Raw genomic sequence first — 14,041 nt, forward strand, 5'->3', positions numbered from 1 at the left:
GTATGTGCTTAAAACCCTAATTGGCAGTAAATTCTGGGCTGACACTAACCAAATAAATTTGTTTAAGAATAAAATATGAAATTGTTAGGACCAGATCAAAAGTAAAGAGATAGGGTATTAATCAGAACAAGGAAGGAGAAAATTCAAATTTAACTGAGACAAATAAGTCCCAGGTAAGCAGAGAAACATTGGTATAAACACCAAAATAAAACAAAATTGTGGTCTGATAATTACTAAAAAGATCATTTATATCAGGATTTAGACCAAATGTTAAATTTTCAAAGATAAGGGCTTAAGTAGAGAGTTAAGCACCAGGAGCTACACTAAACATCTGTATTCCAAAGGATGGCCTGCCTGTCCCACCTAGGCTATTTGAGGAGCTAAACAATGCTTTCGCCCATTTGGGGAGGTAATGTTTTCCTAGGATTTCAAGGTAAGACTTGTCCCACCTCCAGGCCTTGAAGCTGGGTGCAATGCCCCCATCTCCAGCCTAGATACCAGGATGTCTACAGGCAGTTGTGTGGACTCAACCACCCTATTTGCCTTGATGCAATTTGTAATCACTAACTGTTAGGTCTGCTTTTATAACTTGTTTGTCAATTACAAAACTGCCACTGAACACCTACAAGTGGAACTTCTTATGGAGCTTACCTTTAAACATCCTAGACTATTTAAATCTTTTACAAACCAAAGTACTAAACAGGCTATGCTGCTATAGCCGCCCCCCAAAGGGTCCATACAGTTATGAAAAGTTAAAAAATTATGCCTAAACTCTAGTTTGGAATAAAATGTAATTAGTTAAAAGTTGTCACCTTGACAAACTACCCCACACCATATTCTAAAAGCCAGTGTACAATCAGAAAAATATTAGGGGAGTTTACTAAAGTTAGTCCCTAGGTAAAACTTCTTTAATGAACCTGTGTAGACTAATGCCAACTGTTTACACACCCATAAAACATTTAAGCTTCAATTATTAAAAAAACAAAAAAGGGGAATCCCCAAGGGAACTTTTGCCTTAACCTTATTTACTCTAAATTTTTAAAATTTCACTCAAAGTGATCCTTTCACTAAAGCTGAAAAGCATTTTATCCCTCTAGCACCACCTCACTATCTATTCCCATATGGTTTAAAAAATTTAATCAATGAAGAATAAGACTAATGCCCCATAAGTGAAAATAGCGTTTCTATCATTCCAGATGGATCTACTGGCAACATCTGGGTCCCTTTTTGACTCATCCGACCTCCAGAGAAGCAAAAACAACACAACACAACCCTGAGGAAGAACATCTAGTACGCAGATTTGCAGACCTAAGGTTGAAGTCTGGAGGAAGCCATCATCCTTATCTTAAGAAAACCAGCTTGACCCCAGCAACATGGGGTCAGAATAAGGTGTTGACACAAGACCGAAGCCACCCTGGTCAGTACAAAAACCCCTAGAATACCTGAATATCTGTTTTGGCCATGATTGCACTGCTTGTGAATACTTCTGCAGTGAGTAGTGAACATGCATATTGGGCCTATGTCACTCACCGACCATTGTTAAAATTAGTGGATTAGCTAGACCAAGGTCCGGTGGCGTATACAAATGACAGCATGTATTTTCCTCCACCATGGGATCATGCAGACCCTACTCATCCAGGTGAGGAAGGCATACCTTATATTATTTCCTTAGGATTTGAGTCTTTACCTCTGTGTTTAGGGACATCACCTTGCTTACCAACCAGAAGACAGGTATGGGCATACATCTTGCCTGATGATAAAATCAACAATCATATGGGGCTATTCAGCACAATTTCCTTAAATTTTATTGGTAAGGATCATTCTTATACAAATAAGACTGGGCGACCACCTAACCTAGTATGCCAGGACATTAATTATTGAATTTTGTTTATGTTTCTATTCAGTGGTCTCAGTGTCAAAACCCTAGAGGAAAGATTATACAGCATAATGATAACATCTCATTTATAGATTGAGGTCCTCATGGATGTTTCATTGCCAATTATTCTGAAAAGCATGTTGGTGATTGGTATACTAATAATTCTTCTGATGGTGACGTCTATACAATGGAGTTATAAATCATGTAGAACCCATTGGCTTGCTCACCTGACATGATGGAGGCCTTGTGCCTCGTAGGCCACATATAAACTTCAGGGGACACTTAGGGCCTGAGCAGTGGCATTTATAAAACTTGCCACCCAATTTTATACAACTCAGAATTGGATTGGTCACTTTACTAGGGCCCATGAGGCAAATTATACATTTTACAGGAACCATTCTTTTACTGTACAGGGTTGTATTAAACTTTCCTATGTCCTAGCCCACAGGGACAGTGTCAATCAATGAGAACCCACGCAGCCTGGACTCTTTACATGCTTAAATCATACTATTTCTTTTAATATGCCTTCTCAGTCTCTCCTGATATTAAGATCTCGCTTAGGGGTCTGGGTGCCTGTTAACCTCACCCGACCTTGGCAGGAGAGCCCCACTGTTGGTTTGTTGACAGGAGTCTTCCAGCAACTGCTGAAGAGAACTAGGAGATTCCTGGGTCTGAGTGTAGCTGTGATCCTTGAAATGACTGCTATCACCATGACTGCTGCGACTGCCGGAGTGGCCCTGCATTCCTCCATCCAAACCAAGGACTTTGTAGAGAAGTGGCTGGACTGTCACCAGCTATGGACTCATCAGCACAATATTAAACAGGACATTGATTCCCGTCTGAACACCCTGCAACACACGGTGCAGTGGATGGGAGACCAGATAATTGATCTGCAGAAACAGCTAACCTTCAAGTGTGATTAGAGCTCAATAAACTGTGCATCACTCCTACTTGATTCAACACTTCTAACATTACTTGGCAGGGACTTCACTACCACCTGCCAGTCTTGCAAGGAAATTTGACTTGGGACATCCACTAGTTACAGCAGGAAGTCATTGAGACTTTCTTGGCACAACTCCCTGGGGTGGGATATGAAGGTCTGGCTGAGGGAATTGCATCTGTGCTAAACCAATTGGACCCTCGAACCTGGTGGCACAGTTTTACCCATAGTGTTTCTACAGGATTGATTGCATTATGTCTTGTCAAGATATTGCTGTCTACATTCCAAAATAGTTTCTGCAAATCCCTTCTGCAAAGGATCTCTTGCTTACGGTTGTACTTAAAAAACAAAAAAGGGGGGAGATGTCAGAGGCATCAACCGGCATAACCCCATCTGTTGCTGTTTCCACAACGGGATCTGGGAACACGATGTGTGGTATAGGCAAGAAGGGACTACACCATGTGGGTATAGACAAAATTTATTGGAACATCACATGCTTATATACAGCACACAAGCAGGAGAAGTAAATCTTCAGTCAGGGGCAGAGAGTTAAACAGTTTTATGGGAGCACAGACAATGAGAGTTTAAACAGAAAAAGCTAATCCTTGTCAACAAATGTGGAGCAGTTCCACTAAACAAGGTTGTAAAAGTAGGTAAAGCACAGGTGATTTACACATGGGGGGGGGGGTCTCCAGGCATTGTTCTACGTGGTTAAGTAGATGAAGCACGAATGGTACTTTGAGCAAACCATTACCTGAGTCTTGCACCGGGGCAGAACCTTTGCCCAGCATGGAGGAAAGGGTGTCCCTTCCTCCCCGAGAAGAATTGGTAGTGGTCCTGTGGCTCAGGTGGTAGGGCACTTGCTTTCAGCTGAAGAGCTGAGGGACAGCGTCCAGGCCCAGAGTTCAAGCCCCACAACCAACAAAAATAAATAAATTGGAAGGAAGGGATGCATGTCTGTATGCACCCTCAGGGCACACAGGTGCTCAAATGGGGTTTTGCAGGCCTATGCCTCCAACACCCATATGAACCCCTCTCCTTCTGCTCCCACTCCAGCTCCCAGATCTTAGGCAGATTGGGTGGAAGGGGGCTGTGTCAGTCCTGGAGTTTTTCTCCACCTCTGGCTGTGCCTGAGCAGCTGCAGGAGCCCTGGCCCATGCTGCACGAGGCAGCAACAACTGCTGCAGTCGCTGCTGCAAGTTTGGCCATTTGGCTCCACTCCTGCCTGGTTGCCCTGACACTGGAGGAGTCTCGCTGGCTCCTTTGCTGTTTCACACTGCACCTCCAGCCTAGGGATGAGCCCAGGAAGCTCGGTGCTGGAGCCTTTGAGGCCTGAGGTCAGCCACTGGAGGGATTTGGAGGGGCTGCCCTGCCTGCAGGGTCTGGCCTGAGGAGCCTGTGCCCCAGTCATGGCTGCTTGCTGCTCAGAAGAAGCGGCGGTGGAGCTGGCCTGTAGCCGGCTTGCTTGCTCCCTCCGAGGCTCTTACAGTTGTGTTACTGGCAGAACAATATCCCAACTGCTCTAGTACTATTTTATTGTATTTTAAAAATAAAAGACTTCATGGGCCCCATAAGTGCTTTATGAAATATGACTGGCAGCCGCTATTTAAATAAATGTGAGAATTCAGGAGTTTTTCTTTTATCTTCCTAAGTGATTTTTTTTGTCTGTCTTGGGACTTGAACTCTTGGCCGGGGTACTGCTGTCCCTTAGCTCTTCAGCTAAAGGCTAGCACTCTACCACTTGAGCCACAGGACCACTTAGGTTTTCTGGTGGTTTATTGGAGATAAGAGTCTCATGGTCTTTCCTGCACTGGTTGGATTTGAATCTCGATCCTCAGATCTCAGCTTCCTGAGTGGCTAGGATTACAGGCAGGAGCCACTTGTGCCCAGCTCTAAGTGATCATTTTAAAGGCTAAGCATAATAGATCACTCCTGTAGTACCATCTACTTGGGAGGCATAGATTGAGAGGATTGCAATCCAAGATCAACCCAGGCAAAAAGTGAGATCTGATCACAATCATCAAGCTGGGCTGATTCCAATAATCTCAGCTAGATGGGAGGCTGGTCCTGGGATGGGAAGAAAACAGGATGCCCTAACTTAAAAACTAAAGTACAAAAAGGCCGTAGTGTGGATTAAGAGTTAAACACCTGCCTAAGCATGAAATCCTTTGTATAAACCCTAGTACTGAGAAAAGGAGGGAGGGAGGAAAGCAGGAAGGGATATAGGGGAGGGAGAGAGATGTTATTTCATTAATTTTACATTTTTCCTAACACCATTCATTTTGAGTTTCTTTTGCTCAAGACTAGCACTCTGCCACTCAAGCCTCAGTACCACTTCCAGCCTTTCTCTTTATGTGGTACTGAGGAACCAAACCCAGGACTTCATGTATGTGCTAGGCCAGCACTCTATTACTAAGCCACATTCCCAGTCCTTCTTTTATTTTGTAAGATGAGCTTTGGTTTTGTGTTCTTCTCTTGGCATGGAACTTAGGCTAGTCTCAACCTAACTTCTGACTCAGCCTCCTAAATTCAGAGATTGCAAACATAGATCACCATACTCAGCTCCGGATTCCTTTGAGAGAATCATCTTTTCAGAGACAGAGTTATTCTGTCTTCCTTGGATTGGATGGCCTTTTGCTTTTGGCATTGTGTTAATCCCATTTCTTGTCTTGATATATTTCTCCTTCTAGATCAATAGAAAATTTTCAGCTTCCCAACTTGAAGCCTATTGGTCTCATCCAATAATATCACAAAATTGGTGAATACCATTACCTGGCATCATGGGCATGCCAGCCAGCTAAAACTCAGCTATCAGATGGGCTTGGGCTTCAACAATGCAGGCATTTCTCTGCATAATCTGAAAACTGTCATAGATAATGTTGGTTTATTCCATCCTGTTTTCAGCTGCTTGCCATTCTGAGCTTTGTATGTTTTTGCTTTCTTTTATTTATTTATTTATTTATTTTTGAGTCATAGGCCTTGATCTCTGGGCTTGGCTTGGGTGATGTCCCTGAGCTTTTCAACTCAAGGCTAGCACTCTACGACTTGAGCCACAGAGCCACTTCTGGTTTTCTGGTGGTTTATTGGAGATAGGAGTCTCACGGACTTTCCTCCCTGGGCTGGCTTTGAACCACGATCCTCAGATCTCAGACTTCTAAGTAGCTAGGATTACAGGTGTGAGCCACCTGTACCCGGCCCTGACTGAATCTTGAAAAGAGAAGACAGGAATAGGTCAAGAGACACACATTATCAAAATGGGGATGGGAGGGATCGAGAGTCCTGACTGAGCAGTGGATCCATATAAAGTCTGATCAGACTTACTCCAAACATGAAGGAACATCTTCAGTCTGGATGTTGGATGCCTCTAAACATTGTCAGGGACATGAAAGGAGCAGGGTTGGGTTGAAGGTTTAGGGAGCACTGTGGGATGAAGTGTCATTAAAAACTCAGCTCTGGGGCTGGGAAGTTGGCTCAGTGGTAGAGCTCTTGCCTTGCATGCCTGAGTCCCGGGGGTTCGATTGTTCAGCACCATATAAGCAAAATGGAAAGCCGGAAGTGGCGCTTTGGCTCAAGTGGTAGAGCACTATCCTTGAGCTGAAGAGCTGAGGGACAGGGCACAGGCCCAGAGTTCAGGCCCCACAACCGGACCCTCCCCCCCAAAAATAAAACTCTCAGTTCTGACAGCACAGATCAAGTGTATGTCTTGGGAGTCCCCTGTTGTGCTGTGGCAATGCTCTTCCTGTGTATGTCTGCCTAGAGGGGGAGGTGTTTGCTCCTCATTTGTCATTAATTCTAGAGGACAGAGGAGCCCCATGAGTCCAGTAAACAGATGCTTTCTGGCAGCTTCTCACAGTGTTTCCTCCAGGCAGCACCATGCTCTTTACTTGCTCTGATGAGGCAGCTGCATATGGGTCTGCAGGAATTTCTTGTCAAGAAATTAGAGAGTCATTCATTCATTACTCTATAACAAAGAGTGGCAATGCCTAACTATAGGTTGCTTTGTTATTCCAATGTGTGTGCTACTGGCACTGGCTTGTCTCTTCAGTCTGCACAGGCTCAGGACAATACTATAGTCAGCTCGGACACACCAGCTTACACCCAGTCACTACTCAGAATGTGATGTCAAAGCTACTCCTGGTAATAGATGACAAGGCTGTTTAAATCAGAATAAGATCACAGCAGAATGCACTACGATATCTTTTTGCTCCTCTGATTTTACAGCTTCTAAGCTAGTGTTTCCTGGCTTCCTATCCTTGTGGCATAGTATGAGAGCCATCTAGGTTGTTGCAATGCATCAGCCAGGAGAAGGGTGTCTATAGTCAGAGTATGACACAAAAAATAGCATCTGTGGTGAGGTTAGACTTGGTGTTGGATTATAATTAAGCTATTTCTGCAAAGCTGGGAAGCATGGAAATGGACTGCCATTGTGAAATGGACATGGGATAATTTAGGAGACAACAAGGATCTGAGTAGCTCTCACCTGTAATCCTAGCTACTCAGGATGCTGTGATCTGAGTACTGAGGTTCAGAGACAACCTAGGCACAAATATCAGATAGTTTCTTTCTTCCAATTAACTAGCAAAAATGAACTAGAGCTGTGGCTGAAGTACTAGCCATAAGAAAAAGAGCTAAGGGTCAGCACTGAACACATGCTAGCATGAAAAAAATGAGAAAGACATAAGAAGGGAAATTACAAGAAACTTACTGTGAACAATTAGACCTCTAATTATCTTTCTTTTTATTAGCAAGTATTGGTTGTACAAGAAGGAGGTTGTGACGTTCCCATACATGGATACAATGTATCACAGTCATACCCACTCCATCACCTACCCAGTCTTATTTCCAGTTAACACTAAAAAGCCAGAAGCAGTGAGGTAGCTCAAGTGGAAGAGTCCCAGCCTTGAGCAAAAATCTGAAGTGACATTACCAGGTCCTGAGTTGAAGCCCTAGTACAAGGACCACCACACCCAACAAAAATAAAATATTCCATGGGAATGAATGTAGATCTTGTAACATACAACTACAGAAAATAGTAATGTCTGGCATTGAGCTCCCTTAAATTATAAATAACATGAGGAAACAAAGGTCCAAAGTCTTTTTGAATAGCATTTTATTTTCTGAGGATAACAGAATAACAAGACATTGTTATTGTCTGTTCTGTCACATGGTGTTAGATATAAGTATGAGATACTCTGCAGGAAGAACCTCTGTGCAACTTCTGAGGAAACAGAAGTTGGCTGTTCTTTTAAGGGTGAAGGAAATACTTTGTATCTTTTGATGGCGGTGAATCTATGGGAAATCATCAACCTATTAAAAAAACTAGATATAGTTATAGAATTATATCATCTTATATTAAGAAAGGTCATTAAAGGCACTTTAAAACTAAACAAAGAGGGGCTGGGAAGGTGTCTGAATGGTAGAGTGCTTGCCTCACATGCATGAGGCCCTGGGTTCAATTCCTCAGAACCACATAAGCAGAAAAGCAGAAAGTGGTACTGTGGCTCAAGTGGTAGAGCACTAGCCTTGAGCTGAAAAGCTGAGGGACAGCTCCCAGGCCCTTTGTTCAGACCCCATGGCCAACAAAATACATACATACATACATACTTACATAAACTAAGAATAAGAACTTTAAGAGCGTAAACTAATAGAAATGGAATATAACTTAAATAGCAATCTACAAATTTATACTGTTAAATTCATTGAGTACTTAAACAAATGGGGAAATTCAATTCTTTCCCATAATAGATTGTTAACTGAAGAATATAATTTGAGTGAGGGAATTTTGTGTAGATGCCTATTACATATCATCTAATAGAAATGCCATGTAAGCCAGAACACAGAAGCCTCCCACAGGACATAGTGCTGTCTGAAAATGAACTCATGGAAAAATGGTACAAAACCTCGTTCAGAAGTCATACTAAAATTTTTCTGTGTATATGCTGATCCTGGGGTTAGAACTGAGGGCTTGGGTGCTGTCTTTGAGCTAATTTTGCTCAAGACTAGTGCTGTGCCACTTGAGTCACAGCACCACTTCCAGGAGTGTTTTAGTAGTTTTTTGGAGATGAGTCTCATGGACTTTCTTTCATGGGCTGGCTTCAAACATTGGTCTTCAGATCTCCACCTCCTGAGCAGCTAAGGCTATAGGCATGATCCAGCAGTGCTGGGCTCCAAACTGACAATTTTCTCTCAAGAAATATCACTTCACACTGAAATAGTGAATCCAAATAGCTCATAATGGAACAAGGAATAATATTTCCAGAGCAACCTATAGTGGATCTATTCGCATATACTGTGACAGATACCAAATGTTCCCAAATCAAATCTACCCTAACCATTTTTCTCTCATAGACCCTTCTTAAAGCAATTTCAGCAGGTTTTGTTAGTTTGTTTTGTGCTTATTCTAGGTCTTGAACTCGGGGCTTGAGTACCATATCTATGCTCCTTTTGCTTAATCTTAGCATGCTACCACATGAGCTACAACCCATTTCCTTTCTTTTGGTAGTTTTTTTTTTTTTTTTTTTTTTTTTTTTGTCTGTCGTGGGGCTTGAACTCTGGGCCTGGGCGCTGTCCCTCAGCTCTTCAGCTCAAGGCGAGCGCTCTACCACTTGAGCTACAGCGCCACTTCCGGTTTTCTGGTGGTTTTTATTGGAGATAGGAGTCTCACGGTCTCTCCTGCCCGGGCTGGCTTTGAACCGCGATCCTCAGATCTCAGCCTCCTGAGTAGCTAGGATTACAGGCGTGAGCCACCAGCGCCCGGCCTTTTGGTAGTTTTTTGGAGATAAGACTCACTGATTTTTCCTGCTTACAACCTTCTGAATAGATAGGATTAAAGTTGTGAGCCACTTTCCCCCACCTTCATTGTTTACTTTTGTAGGAGCACATAAAGTACTTCCACCACATTTGTCCATTTGCCCTTCCCTTCACAATGCTACCCCCACCAAAAACCTTATAATAGATTTCTTAATCCTTTGATTAAAGTAAACTAAGCAAAGAGACAATTAAAAATGATATGCTATGTCTTAGGTTGCCTTGATCTTAGCAGAGTATCACTTCAAGTTAAAACTGATTAACAAAAATTGAAGAAAAATACCGAGGAGACTCAAAATTGAACAAAGTAAATCCTAATCTTCAAGTTTCAGGTCTCCAAGTAAAAGGAAAGCAGAAACTGTTGTTGGGAGTTCCAGGTAACCAGTGAGGCTTGATAGTCAAAAGTGATGTGTGATCCTGAAGTCTGAGGGGAGTATGAGCAGTACTAATGTATAAGTGTTTAAAATCCCTCACTTCAATGGTTATGCTGGGGTGAAGTTGAGAATGTCCTTGTTCAAGGTTTTGGGTATCATCATATTTATGACTTCATGAAATCCCATAACATCATGATGCCTCTTCCTGAAAATTCATTGAGTAATCCTAGCTACTCAGAAGGCTGAGATCTGAGCATCATGGTTTAGTTATCTCCAATTAATCACCAAAAAGATGGAAGTGGAACTGCAGCTCAAGTGGAAAATCACTAACCTTGAGGGGGAAAAAAAGCAAACAAGAACAGATTCTAAGCCCTGAGTTCAAGTCCTAGCAGTGGGGATGGGGAGAGTTTGATTGAGAAGGAAGACAAAAGACAGTCAAAGCCAAGAGTAAAGTAGGCCCTAAAAGTTCAGAGATTACAACCTAGAATGCCTTTAACCAAGGATGCTTGTCTTAGTTGGGTTTTTCTTATTGTGATTTTTATAGGCAAACAGCATTGAATTGGAGAAAAAATAGCTTTCTCAACCTAAACCAAATATCAAAATGAAGAAAAAGTCTATCTTGTGCAAGCCTATAAAGCAGGAGTTACTGGAGGGGAATGAAGAAAGCCTAAAGAAGAGCTCAGCATCCCAGAGAATGGTGTGTCAGACCAGGAAAGCAAAGAGGAGGACCAGGAGCCAGAATCATCATGTGACCTCAACTCTGTGGATATGTGCAGAGTCATGTGTTCACTCACTAACTCTTAGGATTTTGTCATGGCTAGGACACTAAACTCGCTCCTTACTCAAATTTTCCCTTTCATCTGCTTGATCTCAAAACTTCTTAACTTGGGTGGCATTTTTTGTGCTTTTGAAAATTTTATTATTTCTCAAAAACAGCCTTTGAAGTGTTAAAAGGACATCTGGGTGAATAAAGTGGAAATATTCGAGTTTGGTTAAAAAAAAAATGAATGAACTGAGGCAGTTGGAAGACCATGGGAAGAGGTGTAATAAGAATAGTCTCTTACGTGGGAAAAGTCTTAGCAGTTTTACCTTCAGCTCCATCTGTAAGAAACCATTAACATTCTCTATTAGTAGAGTTATTATTTGTATAATTAAATTTGGAATTGGCACTTGATGATCCAAATATTAAGTACCATGTCCCCTGAGCAAAGTTTAGGTTGTTTGATATAAAGTTGAAGAGCCTACAAGTTTAAATTTTTCTTTAATATAATAAGTAACAGACTATTTTTCAAAATCTACTTGGTATGGCGAACTTGAATTGCTAGGCCTGGTAATACTTTTCATTGTAGGAACAACTAGTTTTTCTACATAGCTCTTACCCTATACCCTGATGCCCTACTCTGCTTTGTTAGCCTTGTCCAGTACTTTGGGATGTAGTCCTTTGGTTTATTTTTATCATTCTAAAGCTAGTCTCTATCATCATAGATATGTCAGAATTGGCATGTTGGTCTAAATATCTGGTAATAAATCTATTTCTTCCACTGTTAACCCCACAGACATCTTTAGGTAGAAAAATGTTGTTTCCTGCTCTTTGCCTTAGCACCATCTTCCTAGAAAAAACAGCACCATGAGAGCCAAGTAGAGGAAGCGAATGCGCAGGCTGAAGGGCAAAAGAAGAAAGATGAGGCAGAGGTCTAAGTAAACCAGTTTGTGCACCCATCAAGGCCAGAGGAGCAGGAGGAATAAGGAATGCCATAGGCTGGGACGCTGAGATGTTGGACTGCATGCCGCTGTGATTTCCCAGTGGATCCAGAACTTTCATTGCCAAGATCATCTCTGAAAGACACACCTTGCTCATAACCAAGCATCCCCTGATGATCCTGTGCCCCAGACCTGTGACATTCTGGACTAGTTCTGTTCATAGTTGTGGCCAAGTGTGACACATGTACAATAAACCATCTCTTTTGCTGTTGCAAGAAAAAAACAGAAAGAAAAATGTTGTTTCCTTATTGAAAATTCACCCATTTCAAATATTTTGTGGAAGTTTCTTTTTTGTTTATTGTTTTTTGTTTTTTGGATTTTGTTTTTTGTTTTGTCAGTCATGGGACTTTAATTCTGGGCCTAAGCACCGTCCCTCATTCTTCAGCTCAAGGCTAGCACTCTACTACTTGAGCCACAGTGCCACTTCTGGTTTTCTGAGTAGTTTATTGAGATAAGAGTCTCAGGGACTTTCCTGCCTGGGCTGGCTTTGAACCATGATCCTCAGATCTCAACCTCTTGAGTAGCTAGGATTGCAGGCTTGAGCCACCGGTATCTGGCTGGAAGATTTTTATATGTGGATTTATGGAGGGGTGTATTTGTTTTCTACTTTTCAAACCATTATTTAATGACCATTATTTTGGTATTGAGCAATTTTATTATTTTAATTTGGGGCATTGCTTTATTTTGTTATGTTTTTGCCCATAATGGTATTTGAAATCAGGGTCTCATACTCACCTTACTTGAACCACTGCTCAAGTCCAGCTCTTTGCTTGTTGAAGATGGAGTTGCAGACTTTTCTGCCTGGCCTGGCTTTGAATCACCATTCTCCAGATCTTAGCCTCCTAATTGAATTTTATGTGTTCAATAGTGTGGAATGTAAGCCAGGCATGGGAAGCTAACAACTATAATCCTAGCTACTCAGGAGACTGAGATGTGAAGTCAATCCCAAACATAAAAGTTCATAAGTCTCTCAACTCTAACAAACTTCTCAGAAAAGGCTAGAAGTGGTGCCATGACTCAGGTGGTAGAATGCTAGCTTTGAGCAGAAGAAGCTCAAGACAGCACCTAATCCCTGAGTTCAAGCCTCTGCCTGTTGGGGTGGGGGGCAGAAGATTGGGTTTCAAACAGTCAATTGGAAACTCTTCTTCCCAACATTTCATGACCAGTCTTCCCTCTCCTCCTTCATAAAGGCCACAGTATTACAGGTTTTCTACCAGAGTCATAGAAACTGGTAATATTAAGTGCTTTTTGTTTTACATTCAATTCACTTTGGAACTTTAAAAAACTTCTATAACTTATAATATTTATACTACTGAAAAATAACTGATTTTTTGAAAAGCATAGAAAAAAATCTTTGTCAAGGGTCCCAGTGGATACTAAGGAACATTATTGGGAAATTTTTACTTGGTTGCTTGTCTGTTGAATCATTTAAACACATGTGGAATTTGGGGTTTTTCAACATTTTACCACCAAATCTTCAACAAACTACGTTGCCTCATTGGATTTTGCTTCAAAAATTATAAAATATTTTGACATATTTTTGGTTTGGTCTTTTGGGGATTTTGGCTTTTGGAGTGCTAGTGGGCCAGTACGTAGGCTTGAATGGAGGTCTGGTATCTTGCTTAGATTATTTTGTTCAATGCAATCACTGTGTCATTTAAGTCAGATTTCCACTTCTGGTTTTTGCTACTTAATTGAAATAAGAATCTTGAGGATTTGTTTCCTTGGGTTGGCATCAAACTGTGATCTTCAGATCCCACCTTCATGAGCAGCTGAAATTACAAGTATGAGCCAAACCCTGGATATATTGTACTACCTATAAAACCAAAAGATGGACAAAATTCAGAAGCAAGTGTGTATGATATGTATTTTACATAATTATATAGACAAATATAACCATGTAAGTGTGTGTGTGTGTGTGTGTGTGTGTGTGTGTGTGTGTGTGATTTTAAATGTGTAGAGGGAAATGAAGATGTATTGAGGAAAGATTTCACCTAGGTTTTTTCACAGACTGGGCTACAATACAGTCATCATCCCATCCATCTGCATCCTTACCTAAGATATGCACATCCTGTGGTGGTATCATGGTTATTTTTTGTGTGTGAGAGCCACTACTGAGGCTTGGATTCAGGGCCTGGATGGTGTCCCTTAACTTTTGTTGTTGTTGCAAGGCTGGTAGTCTGCCTTTTGAACCACAGCTCAGCTTTCTGTCTTTTGCTGGTTAATTGGAGGTAAGGGTCTTTTTGCATGGGTTGGCTTTGAACTGGGATCCTAAGATCTCAG

General features: G+C 41.7%; 1 protein-coding gene across 9 annotated transcripts in view; it reads left to right on the plus strand.

Moving 5' to 3' along the window:
* Positions 1–13,036, plus strand: part of LOC138833189 (endogenous retrovirus group K member 18 Env polyprotein-like) — a 29,491-nt gene extending 16,455 nt beyond the window's left edge. For 6 of the 9 annotated variants that reach the window (XR_011373835.1, XR_011373831.1, XM_070031554.1 and 3 more), the window contains 2 exons: positions 1,197–1,417; positions 2,504–4,458. Coding sequence is in view for 4 of the 9 variants with exons in the window: in XM_070031554.1 (XP_069887655.1) it covers positions 1,197–1,417; positions 2,504–2,799 (517 nt within the window). In the remaining 5 variants the exon portion in view is untranslated. Of the gene's footprint in view, positions 1–1,196; positions 1,640–2,503; positions 4,459–10,541 lie in introns of those variants that run through there. The other 3 variants (XR_011373833.1, XR_011373832.1, XR_011373834.1) reach the window with 3 other exon arrangements.
* Positions 13,037–14,041: the final 1,005 nt, after the last annotated feature.

Source organism: Dipodomys merriami, unplaced genomic scaffold (assembly GCF_024711535.1).
Source record: "Dipodomys merriami isolate MVZ:Mamm:240054 unplaced genomic scaffold, mDipMer1.0.p SCAF_2012, whole genome shotgun sequence".
NCBI lineage: Eukaryota > Metazoa > Chordata > Mammalia > Rodentia > Heteromyidae > Dipodomys > Dipodomys merriami.